Here is a 13,917-nt window from a genome sequence, read left to right on the forward strand (position 1 = left end):
GGCCTAGTGGGGGACTAATCAAAAATACGTTGTTCACTAAAAGTCGGCTAGGCCTAGTGGGGGACTAATCAAAAATACGTTATTCACTAAAAGTCGGCTAGGCCTAGTGGGGGACTAATCAAAAATACGTTGTTCACTAAAAGTCGGCTAGGCCTAGTGGGGGACTAATCAAAAATACGCTATTCACTAAAAGTCGTCTAGGCCTAGTGGGGGACTAATTTTGTCTGGAGGTGTGGGTAGGCAGAGAGAGAGAAAAATAAAGCAATCTTTCACACCTTCTTTGATAACAAGAATATTTCACACATAGTAGATACATTTAACAACTTATTTAAAGTCGGTAAAATTATTGACGTAGGTTAACTTTGTTTAATTAGAATAGACCACTTCGGCTTCCACGTGGCAATCTTAGCCTACAGTTATAATTGTATCATTATACTTGAATTTCTAAATACCTAAAGACGGTAGATAACTTGGAATGAAATTATCTTTTTACTCAGTGGGTCAGAAGTTCTATACAGTTGGTGCTTAATCATTTACTACGAAAGGTACAAATTTAATTATTCTTTGTCTGTCTGTAGTTAAGCACAAAGCTACACAATAGGCTATCTGTGCTCTGCCCACCACGGGTATCGAAACCCGATTTCTAGCGTTGTAAGTCCCCAGACATACTGCTGTGCCACTGGGGGGCTATTGTTTGTTTCGGAGCAATAGTTTGCTCGAACCTGAGTATTTATTAATACAAGATACCTTAATAGCGACTAAATACTAAAAACAGTGGTAACTTTCCAGTCGTTGTATAATGCTTATACATTTCTAAACAATCTTAGTTAAAGTTTCACTCTGTATTGCCAATAATCATAATTAAAGAAGTTAGCAACAACTGCTGTGTGTTTGGAAATACAAAAACAACAACATTATATTAAATTTAACAACGCGATTTCCTGGAAGAGTACTTTAGTTAAAATAACAGCATTTCCAGACATCTCGTGTTGAACTAAATATTCTTAGAACGGCCTCAATACCTCCTATATGAAACGTGTGATGCTATCACGGCAGTACAAAAGAAGTGCAAATTTACTCTTATAGCGTTCGGATAATACTCTAGCACGATATGTTAAAACGAGTTAACTCTATGATTAACACTCTTCTCGAACTTTCACCAGTCGTGAGTTTTATTTTAAAGCTATATTGAGAGTAACAAGTTTAAATTCTGAAATTTAGAAAAAAAAAACTTAATTGTAGATAACTTATCACCTGCCCAGAAAGCGCAATTTACTGTAAGTGTTTGTTTGCTTTTAAATTTCGCGTAGAGCTACATGAGGGTTATCTGCGCTAGCCGTCCTTAATTTAGCAGAGCAAGACTAGAGGGAAGGCAGCTAGTTATCACCACCCACCGCCAACTCTTGGGCTACTCTTTTTACCAACGAATAGTGGGACTGACCGTCACGTTATACCGCGTCCACGGTTGAAATGGTGAGACAGGTTTGGTGTGACAGGGATCATAATTACAAGTTCCACAAATTGTGTTAAGTGTGCTAATAAGAACTGAAATAAACGAAATGAGAAAGGTTTTACGGAGGAGGTTTTGAAATTCGCAATGTCGGAACACTCAAACCTTAAAAAAATGAAATAATTTGGTGTTTAATATTAAGTAAAAAGCTTCACAATGAGCTATCTGTGATGTGCCCAACACAAATATCGAAATCTGATTATTGGCGTTATAAGTAAGTCTTCATATTTTCCACTGAGTTAATGAAGAGGAAGGAGCTGGTGTTTCAGAGAATGAAGCCTTACAGAACTAAATAGTTAGTTATTGAAAAGTAATCAGGACTTATTGGTTATATTGTTCTAAATCAGACTCTCTAGAAACGAACGTACATATTTTATAGTATAATAGCTTTTAAACTTAATAAGTTTAATGTACTTAATGTACACCGTGGTGTTAAATCTCTTGTGTTTTATTCCATCTCATCAGTTCTGGTCTACCTTAACTTCGTTTAACACACACAAACAGTTACTTTTTCAGTTAAATCCCTCTCGGGGCCAATCTAAACAAAGTAAACTTACGTACACGACATACAATCACAATTTAAGTTAACATCAAGCACTAAATAGTGATTGTCAACGAAATAGCACAGACTAATCTGTGAGACCTAGAATTCAGTTCTGCGGTCTGTGAAGTACCAATTCTGATAAGCCTATAGTGCCCAAATACCATTGAATATTGCAGTTAATCGACGCCGAGTAAGTAAATACCACCATGTGGCCCAATTAACTGAGCCGATAACTCCTCGTATCCTGACATGCTGGATAACTTTTCAGCTAGCACCTTGTCATTGAGTTTGATAAATAGAAAAGATGTCTATAGAAGTCCTCAGAGGTCAACAGGGCCACATGAAGGTAATATAAAACATGAATTATTTTTCACCACCATGTACATTCCCCATGTTTGTATCTCTTTTTTTTTCATTTATCACATTTTACTAAATGTGTTAAAGATTTATTAAACGTCTTGTTTTGGTTCATGGAATTAGAGGAACTGGGTACTCGTGCAACCGGTTTATGGGTTCGATTGTTTCAGTACAAAGCAACATAATTAGCTATCTGATCTCTGTCCACCGCAGGAATCAAACCCTGGCTTTTGGTATAGTAAGTCCGTAAACTCACCGCTAACCCACCAGAGAAACAGTTTATTGGTGACTCATTTATATATTGCTTCAATGTGCTACGTTTTGCCCTTTCTCCTTGTTCGACTTGTTCACTAGGGGAAAGCAGGCAACATTACACCTAACATATTTATGAAATGATCACACAGGTTATACCAGATAAAACTATGTAAGTATTCTATGTTTTAGTATGCTATTGAACGGTAGACCGTTTTACAAATCCACCCCCCCCATGTTCGTTTGTTTTGAGATAACATAACACATAAAATGAGATAACATAACACAAAGAAACATAATTTTGCAGCACTAATGACAAAATTCGATAATTTGTTCGTGTATCTATTCAACCATCTATCTTCAAGTACGTAAAAACTATAAATGCAATTCCCAATCCGAACGACACCTTGTGCGATGCAGGTCAGAGAGCATTGATATAGCTGTAATTAATTTTGAACTACTGACAATATGGAGAGCAGCCAGTTGACAGAATCCGCCGCCACGATGATTTTGCCCAGCCCATTGGACCAAATAATGGGATATGCTATAAAGCGCCCAAATCTGCAAGTGTAGAGCGTGATTAGCAGCATTGTGGATCCAACCTAGGACCATGCGATCCGCAGCCGGACGCGCTGTCCACCAATTGCACACATGTACAAACCTGAATTTTAAGAGTTATCTACGTTAGAATGAATAACAAAACTTCTCCAGGGCTATACAGAAAAATATGATATTAAATTGTGGTCATTTCATTATCCTGTAAGATTTCTAAGTCTAAATATTTCTGATCGTTATAGACCCACCAGGTCAACCTACAATAGTAGGTAACACTGAAGGAGTGGTCATGCAAACAGATTACATTCAGAGTTTTGATTGTGTTTCGCTTGGAGGAAATCCCCACGCCACCCTTCAGTGGTATAGAGGAAATAAACAGGTAAGTCGTGTAGTTTAGTTTAATATGAGAAACAATAGCGATAATATATTTATATTTCATCATATCTATTTCAGTATAAATATTTATTTCTTACTACGCCTGTAAATTAGCTTAGTTTAAAAATCCAATACCATTGGATATTTATCTTTCACTCGGCGTGTACGTTAAGTTTCAGTAGTAAATACAATGATATATTTATCTTTAACTTGACGTGTACATTAAGTTTCAGTAGTAAATACAATGATATATTTATCTTTAACTTGACGTGTACATTAAGTTTCGGCAGTAAATACAATGATATATTCATCTTTAACTTGACGTGTACATTAAGTTTCGGTAGTAAATACAATGATATATTCATCTTTAACTTGGCATGTACATTAAGTTTTGGTAAGTACATGCCAAGTTAAAGATAAATATATCATTGTATTTAATTAAGTTTCGGTAGTAAATACAATGATATATTTATCTTTCACTCGACGTGTGTGTTGGTTAAATCAATATTAAATAGCGTAATACATTTACCACGTTCCCACGTGAAATAAATCACCCGGCAGTTTTTTTCCCCATTACCTAGATTCGTATTAGGCTTAGTGTTCAGTACAAGCAGCCTCAAACTACAACTGAAATGCGTTTAGCATATAGGAAACATTTCATTCTAACTGTCTCTCTCTCTCTCTCTCTTTTATTCTCGCTAAAGGTTATACATTTAATAAGGAAATGGGAGATTAAAATCCAATAAAACTGGTTCCTTTTTTCCATAAAACAATTATTTTTGTCTGTTTGTGAACACTATGTTAAACAACTGAACAAAAGCTGAGAATTAATAAAAACTCTACTCATATTGGACTTCGTAACATTTTTTTCAGTCTCCAATATTCTACATGTTTAAGCCACCACCTCTAGTAAATCCTAATTACCACACATAGCAGCTAATGTATATTTTCCGACATGTAACTTACGATTTTTTTAGAGGCATTCTTTGTCTACAGTTTAATAAATTCTTTATATAGACCACACGAACAAAAGAATGATTTATGAGCTTTTCTGCTTGATTTTATTACGTCACTGTTGCTTCAACGTGAAACCTTGTATTACATATTGCTTTTTTTTTTCAATATGACAATTTAAAGGTAACTCTTAGATTTCGTTTCAGTAACAACAATCAAATGTCATTATTTTTAAATATTTTTATCAAAGTCACACAGATGCAGGAAATGCAAGTTTTAATAGTGTACCGATAAACGTAGTCATTTTGTTAATTCCCACAACCGACATTTACATTTTTTTTCTCTCATTTTGATCAATTTTAATAGGTTTTTTTCAGTTGAATTTAAAACCACATGTAAATAAACTCAGTCATATAGTTATTTCAATTTATTTAATATATCTCAATAAACTGTTTTGACTGGGAATGGTTTACATTTATTGATAATATTTTACAGATAAGTACAGTTTCTCGTGTTACTGGGAGTGGGGTATCGAGTACTTTGGTGATAAAGGCACGACGGGAGGACAATGGCGCCATCTACCGGTGTGAAGCTACTAATCTCGCAACCCTTGAACCTCTCGTGGCCTTCATGAAGCTTTCTGTGAGATGTAGGTAGAAAAAAATATAGAATTCAACTGTACACACGTTTTTTATAGTAACTTATCATTATATCCTTCTTTGTAGTGACTTGCCATTATATCCTTCTTTATAGTAACTTGTCGCTATATCTTTTTTGTAGTAATTTATCATGATATCCTTCCTTGTAGTAACTTGCCATTATATCCTTCTTTGTAGTAACTTGCCATTATATCCTTCTTTGTAGTAACTTGCCATTATATTCTTTTTGTAGTAACTTGTCATTATATCCTTCTTTGTAGTAACTTGCCATTATATCCTTCTTTGTAGTAACTTGTCCATTATATCCTTCTTTGTAGTAACTTGCCATTATATCCTTCTTTGTAGTAACTTGCCATTATATCCGTCTTTGTAGTAACTTGCCATTATATCCGTCTTTGTAGTAACTTGCCATTATATCCGTCTTTGTAGTAACTTTCCATTATATCTTTTTTGTAGTAACTTGTCATTGTATCCTTTTAATGACATTTTGATTGGAAAACACAAGTTCTGATTTTATGTAATATTCAGCATAAGGGAAAACCTAATATGTACAATCCACTACAAAATGTGGTCAAAGAGCTATCAGTCTGTTTCCGCACCAGTAAAAGCCAATAAAATCTAGTAATTCTGAGTAATGGCGAATTTTATTCAACCGTTACTTTTGTTTACATTATACCTATGTAGAAAACCGAGTCGTTTGGACTTTGAAGAAATATAATTTATTGATCTGGTAAAAACTTTATAGAGATATCTCATGCATTCAATATCACATTCTTTTGAAACAGGTAATAAATAAACAAAAAATTCTCTTTTTGATTTTGCTTCTGAAGTCCCTCCTAGAAATGCGTCCATTGTTGTCCAACCAGCAGAACCTCGAGCAGGAGAAGAGGTAATATTAATATTTGTCATATACCACTTGGTCAGTATTTTGCATCAATGAACCTTGTTTTAAGCTAGCAGTACATATTAGATGTGTCCAAAATACCACAATTCTAAATGACAAATAAACCAGTAAATAGGTTAATTGTGCTTCATTCACCATATTTTATAAACACTGTATGTAGAAACCAGGTAGAAAGAGATCTTTGTTCAAATTTCTAGGAATTCCAGAAAGTAGCATCTGTATCTAGAATAATAATAATAATAATAATACTTGAACGAATTTAAATAAAACCAATGACTTTACAAACAAACTAATATTCCATACTGAAAGTAGCATCAAACCAATGACTTTACAAACAAATTAATATTCCATTTTGTAAGTAATATCAAGTTAAACAAATTAATATTACATTTTGTAAGTAACATCAAGCCAATGACTTTACAAACAAATTAATATTACATTTTGAAAGTAACATCAAGCCAATGACTTTACAAACAAACTAATATTCCATACTGAAAGTAGCATCAAACCAATGACTTTATAAACAAATTAATATTACATTTTGTAAGTAACATCAAGCCAATGACTTTACAAACAAATTAATATTACATTTTGTAAGTAACATCAAGCCAATGACTTTACAAACAAATTAATATTACATTTTGTAAGTAACATCAAGCCAATGACTTTACAAACAAATTAATATTACATTTTGAAAGTAGCATCAAGCCAATGACTTTACAAGCAAATTAATATTTTTACTTAAAGCTAAGCTAAATAAAATTGACGACCTTTAAAAAAGAACTTGATAGTTTTTACTTGAAGTTAAGTTGGACAAACAAATCTTATGAACAAATTTCGCTTGAAATATATTACTCTCTCGCATTTTATTTCTTGTGTCTGAAATTTGATTACAAAGAAAACGTTCGAGATCGCAGAGATATTCTTAAGAAATCTGATTTCAAAGATCGATTTTCCCGGACTAAGTAGAATAAAGAGCTTAACCTTATCACGGCCCGGCATGGCCACGTGGTTAGGGTGCTCGACTCGCAAACTGTGGGGGTCGTGGGGGCGTTATAATGTGACGGTCAATCCCACTATTCGTTGGTAAAAGAGTAGCCCAAGAGTGGGTGGTGATGACTAGCAGCCTTCCCTCTAGTCTTACGCTCCTAAATTAGGGACGGCTAGCGCAGATGGTCCTCGTGTAGCTTGGCGCGAAATCTATAACAAACAAACAAACTAATCTTATCAAATATTTCTCTGACTTACAGTATCAAAAAAAAATAAAAAATTCAGGCTATCTCACTACACCTTGTACGTTATTCAGAACTACTGATCTCTTTAACGGAATAAGCATAAATTAGGATCTTGTACGATGATTGGCAGTTTATTTAACATCACATTTATTCGTTTCTAAATTAACTATACTTGCTTAAATAATGAGTGTTTACCATCTGGATTTTTTACTCCATAACTAGTGCAGAAGTTCTGGGCCGTTTCGGGGCTCTTTCTCTTATGAACACAAATAAATAAACAACAAAGATTTGATGAAAGTACAGTCTTGAGGTAACAATGTAATTACATTCATACCACGAGGGGTCGATTACATAATTACAAACACGATGATGTATACAAGCTGATTTAAAACTTAGATCCGGTTTTATTATAAAGATCATAAAGTGAAACAAAGAAACAAGCCTTTTGGAAACTAGCAAGTTCTTAACTTGGTTACGAAATCCTCCCTCCGTTCCCCTCATGGCTCCATGGTAAATCTGACAACTTATAACGCTGAAAACCGGGTTTCGATACTCGTGGTGAGCACAACAGAGATAGCCGCTTGTGTAGCTTTGTGCTTAACAAACAACAAAATAGTTACTAGTCAAATGGGAAAATTATAAGTGTTATCTATATTGTGCTGGAAATGTCTAATATATGTATGCATTATAAAAGCAAAGAGCGACGTAATGTTTAGGTGGATATGAATTTTTAATGTTCCATATCTGACAACAGTGAGACAGTACGTTATTACTTGTTAGATTCTGGTACGATGTTCAACCGACAGCAGTAATCCTGCAGCGCGGATAACGTGGAGAAAGAACAAACAAGAGATTACTGGTGATCAAGTGGAGGTAGAAAAAGCTAATTTTGGAGGGTACGTAACCACCAGCTCACTCAAACAGAAGGTTACATCAGAAGATGATGGAGCGACCTTCATCTGCTTAGCCTCCAATGGAGTAACTGAGAGAGTAGCTCGAGACGAATGCGTCATTTCTGTTCGATGTTAGTATCTCAAATTGTTCTCATATCTTATAATTTGTGATAAGAAGAAATACGGACGGGCGGACATATAGAGCTTCTAGTTTTACGTTATCGTGTCTAATTGTTTTTTAGTATTATATTCTGTCAGAGAGAGAGAAATACAGATAGACGGACGGACAGATAGACAAATATAGCTCTAGGTAACTGCATGATTTCACCTTTATGTTAGTGTGTCTAATTTTTCTTAAGTGTCTTATCTTGTCATACTAAGTAAATGTAGGTGGACGGACAGAATGCTCCCCTCCCAGTGGCTCAGCGGTAAGTCTGAAGGCTTATAACACTAAAAATCGGGTTTCAATACCCGCGGTGGGCAGAGCATAGATAGCCATTTGTAGCTTTGTGCCTAATAACAAACAGCCCAATCCAAACAGAACTGAAAATATGTTTGTGATTTCGGTTCCATATTAGAATATCAAATTATTAATAAGAGTCATATTGTGTCACAGAAAGAAATACAGACAGACAGACAGAGCGAGCAAAAGATGACAGCGGATCACCTGAAATTACGTTGAATATTGTTTATTAATCTGTTTTTTGCTTTACTGATTATAAGGCGTTACGCTTTCTGAAAAAACAAACAGGTAGATGTGAGCACGCGCGAGTATTTAACTGAATAGTAGCACAAGTAATGTAGAGTAAATTTATAAATATTGCAAAATGTGACGCAAAACTCAGTGTCATGCTTGTCTGAAACAGCTTGAGGATCCAGTTACTGCTCCGTACAAGGGCGCATTTCACAGACTAGAAATAAAACTAGCCTGTACACAGTTACAGCGTTTCTTTCCACCTAGCAAACGAAAAGCTTGTGCAGCTAACCTTTAGTGTTTATGCCAAGCATAATCATCGTTAACACAATTCTCCTCTGAAAAAAAATCTATAAGTCCTAAACTTAAACTTCAACGTTCTATATATGAGCACAGCGCATGTATCCAGTTTCGTAGCTTTGATTTTATAATACGTACTCATATTTTATTTAAATATTAGTTTTGTGTATTTGCTAAATTAAATTTTTTTTGGTTTGAGTTCTCGAGAAAACAAGATTTAGCGACAGCAAATGCACTGTTTACATCAAAAATATATATAGCTTTCACCTTTTGTTCCCACACAGCGACCGTAATGTCATAAAAAACAAGCTTGTAAAAATCATATTCGTACTTGCCATCAGTTTTATTCAATAAACATCGCTGAAGTTATTAGATTATACAATATTTGATTGTAATTGGTTTATTAACTGGTAAAGAGAGATTGGTTTGGTTTGGCTTAATGGTGATCGTAACCAGATTGTGCAAACAAGGATTCATGGTTCGCGAACCGAAGCAACACAATAATAGTAGTCAACGGAGTTTGCTGCTCATTAGTTACCTTCTTTCGAACTTATCACTTCTAAAACGAAGTGTAGCCTTACGCAAGAAAAAAATGTGCAACAAACGCACTGAGAGAAAAAACGTAGATCTTGACCATGATAATAATTAATTATTTCACATAATGGATGTGGATATAAATGTGGATTAAAAAACAATTAAAAACTAAACTGATTAATAATTATTTTTACTTTTCACACGTGAGATTTAGACATAGAGAATCATGTTATATCGAATTTATAACATGAAAAAAAATGTTGTTTTATTATTATTATTAGATCTCATACAATTCTTAAGTTTTGTTATTATGAACTAATGAGAAAGTTAATGATATTATTATCGTTTTATTAGACACGGAGGTACTTTCTATGTAACATTCTAAATGATAATGAAAACGTTATACAAAATCATAAAAGCTATAAATACAGTTGATATGTTCATAACCCAATCGTTTGATTGTATAGATATCGCAAAGTTTTGATCACAATAAGATATTTCACCTTTTTCTTCTGCAGACAAACCGGAGTTTTTGGAGCCACTAAAGCACGTTTCTGTCTTAGAAGGCGAGTCATTTGCTGTCAATGTGTCAGCTATAGGTAATCCCAATGTAATCACGTACTACTGGTTTCGAGGCGGTGTTCGTGTTCCTGCTCAGGAAATGACTTTAACAAGAAAAAACGGTTACATTGTAATTCCGCGAATGAGAGCAGAAGGGCCTGTGCTTCACGTCCGAGAAACGACTCGGAAAGATTCAGGGAACTATTTCTGCGTCGCTCAGAATACTGAAGGATCATCGAATGCCACAGTAGAGTTCAATGTTTTGTGTAGGAGTTGAATACGATTCAATATTTTGTTCTTCCGAAATTGTCTAATTGATGTTTAATTGGATAATTCACAAAATAAGATAAGATAATAACTTTACACCAACATTTAATTGGATAGTTCCCAAAATAAGATAAGATAATAATTTTACACCAATATTTAATTAGATAATTCCCAAAATAAGATAAGATAATAACTTTACACCAACATTTAATTGGATAGTTCCCAAAATAAGATAATATAATAATTTTACACCAATATTTAATTGGATAGTTCCCAAAATAAGATAATATAATAAGTTTACACCAATATTTTTTAAATAGTTCCCAAAATAAGATAAGATAATAATTTTACACTAATATTTAATTAAATAGTTCCCAAAATAAGATAAGATAATAATTTTACACTAATATATAATTGGATAATTCTCAAAATAAGATCAGATAATAATTTTACACTGTCAATGAAAAATGGAAATAATACGTATTCACTTTTCTCTGATAAGAATCTATATTTTGATATGAACGAAATATATGAATAAGTATCAGGCTGTTAAATTAGAGTCTGTGTATCTGAAAAGCTTCTTAATTTTTATTCTAACTGAACAAATGATTGCATCAGTATGTTATTTCTTTAAGCATTCATTAAGTTTGAAAGGAACGTCTATCTTGAAACAAATAACAAACAATTAAACCTCTTGATCAACGTAAGGTAACACTTTAGGACGGAAAATGTTTCCTCTGAGAAAGCCTGAAACATAGTAGCTGTATATTAAATTACAGGTTGTATATTTTCAGATCCGGCTATAATTCTTAACTTAACCGAGAACCAGAGGGTTACTGAAGGAGGGAACGTTATCTTGGAATGCTGGATAGAAGCTAATCCTATAACACACAAAACTGTAATCTGGAATAAACATGGATCGTCAAAGAAACTACCAAGCAAGTCTTTCCTTTTAGGCAGATCACTCCTGGAACTGTTAAACGTGACCAGAGAAGCAGCTGGAAAATACGAATGTAAAGCCTTTAATGGAATAGGCCAAACAGATGTGATGGACGTCGAAGTTATTGTGATGTGTGAGTAACCATGTCGGATATCATCTGTATGCTTGGTACTTATTACAATCACTTATAATCATGTCAAATTCGGTTAAATATGGTTATATTAACACAATGGCTCATTTTGGTAACAAGTGCAAAAATGTTAAGCTGAAGAAAGATTCCCGAACATTACAATATTAAAAATGTTTTACCCCATTCTCTAAAAATCTATTGAACCATGATTTCTTATTTGATATTTCGTTATTTTTTCTACCTTTTATATGTAAAACACAAATAACTGTAATGGTGGCTGGAAGCGACATCAGTGTTTACAACGTATGGTGTGTTAGTATATTTAATTTATCTATAACTGAAAATTTATTCAATGATTCTGTGTTTGAAATTCGGCCCAGCATGGCCAGGTGGTTAGGGCGCTCGATTCGCAATCTGCGGGTCGCGGGTTCGAATCCCCGTCACACCAAACATGTTCGTCCTTTCAGCCGTGGGAGCGTTATAATGTGACGGTCAATCCCACTATTCGTTGGTAAAAGAGTAGCCCAAGAGTTGGTGGTGGATGGTAATGACTATCTGCCTTTCCTGTAGTCTTACACTTCTGGATTAGGGACTGCTAGCGCAAATAGCCCTTGTGTAGGTTTGCGCGAAATTCAAAAAACAAACAAACTTGTTGAAATTCAATCACACAATGAATATACGTTAGTCTTAACGAACTCTTTCTTATATTAGTTAATTTGTTTTATAATTTTCTCGCAAAGCCACACAACGGCTATCTGCACGTAGGTGTTCCTAATTTTGAAATGATAGTCCAGAGAGAAGGCAGCGAATTAACAGCACCTACCATCACCTCTTGAGCTACTCTTATCTGACCAAATAATGGGATTTGACTGTCACTTTTTAGCAAACCCACGGTCACAAAGTGCTGAGCACATTTTTACGACAGCAGGATTCGAACAATAAATCTCCATATTCACAGTTAGAACACGTTGATCATTGTAACACGCCCTGCCCAGTGTCTCTTAGTAAAACGTGTTTATCAAAAATAGTTATTTGATTGGTCCAGCAGGAAAGACCACCTTTAAAGGGCAGTTGGGCTGAAACCAGTTTACGAAACTTATTGATCTTACGTACATTTTGTTTTTAGAAATGACATAGCTAACAAAACTGCAGAATAAAAAATGTATAAAACTTAGAGGTTTCGAGCAATCTTTATAACTTAAGATGTGGAGTTTTTACGCTACCTGAGTTGACATTACTACCACAATCAGTTTTGGTTTGTTTTGAATTTCGCGAAAAGCTCCACGAGGGCTATCTGCGCTAGCCGTCCCTAATTTAGCAGTGAAAGTCTAAACGGAAAACAGCTAGTCATCACCACCCATTGTCAACTCTTGGGCTACTATTTTACCAACAAATAGTGGGATTGGCCAATCACATTATAACGCCCCCACGGCTGAAAGGGTGGCACGATCATTTAAATCTACAAAAATAAACTCGTATTTCTCGATATCCTCACATTCTTGTACATGTTTTGTAAACGATAACAAATAAGAAATTAAGATCTTACAAACAGCTACTGTAGGAGAAAGGCGAGAAAACTTATCAGAATACTTTAATTTTTTTTTCAGTGTCAGGATAATATATTTTTAAAAGGTAACATAAGCTGTTTTAAATTCCAGCATGAAACACCTTCACATGAAAATCCTACAAGACGACACAAATACTTTTTTAACATCTCATTCAGTATAAGCTTGTTAACGTTGACGATTCAGGCCGATTTGATTATTGAAGAATCTTACAATTCTCATCTATTTTGACGTGGCTATTTGAATGTTGTTTTCAGATTGACTGATTTATTTTACTTGTATTCGTTTTATGTAACATTTTATTACATCCCACTGGTTAACATTTAGCAAGTAAAATAAAGGAAAAACAATACACATACATATAACTTGGCTAAACGATATAGACTGAATGATGCGTATCTATTGTTATTTAACTTAAGGATATAAAGATACTTATGGATTCACTAATTTATTACAGTAAATATATCTTACAAAGATAAGTGTGAGTACATATATATATATATATATTTATAAAATTGGTTGTATTTAATTCATAATCTGGTTTTATGTAAATACTGTTGAAGTACAAACTTCTTGTTAGTATGAATTAAAAATCTATTGCATTACAATCTGCACGAGAGATAATTAAGCAACAGATAATTATACTTTCGTCTGAAATATTTTTTTTATCTGGCTTCATTTTGTCTTG

At 34.1% G+C, this 13,917-nt stretch overlaps 1 protein-coding gene across 1 annotated transcript in view; it reads left to right on the plus strand.

Moving 5' to 3' along the window:
* Nucleotides 1-13,917, plus strand: part of LOC106461526 (synaptogenesis protein syg-2-like) — a 154,983-nt gene that overhangs the window by 129,283 nt on the left and 11,783 nt on the right. Inside the window, exons 9-14 of the mRNA XM_022388521.1 lie at nt 3,461-3,597; nt 5,043-5,196; nt 6,037-6,095; nt 8,126-8,369; nt 10,285-10,593; nt 11,389-11,667. Coding sequence (XP_022244229.1) covers nt 3,461-3,597; nt 5,043-5,196; nt 6,037-6,095; nt 8,126-8,369; nt 10,285-10,593; nt 11,389-11,667 — 1,182 coding nt within the window. The remainder of the gene's footprint in view (nt 1-3,460; nt 3,598-5,042; nt 5,197-6,036; nt 6,096-8,125; nt 8,370-10,284; nt 10,594-11,388; nt 11,668-13,917) is intronic.

Source organism: Limulus polyphemus, unplaced genomic scaffold (assembly GCF_000517525.1).
Source record: "Limulus polyphemus unplaced genomic scaffold, Limulus_polyphemus-2.1.2 Scaffold979, whole genome shotgun sequence".
In the NCBI taxonomy this organism is placed as follows: domain Eukaryota; kingdom Metazoa; phylum Arthropoda; class Merostomata; order Xiphosura; family Limulidae; genus Limulus; species Limulus polyphemus.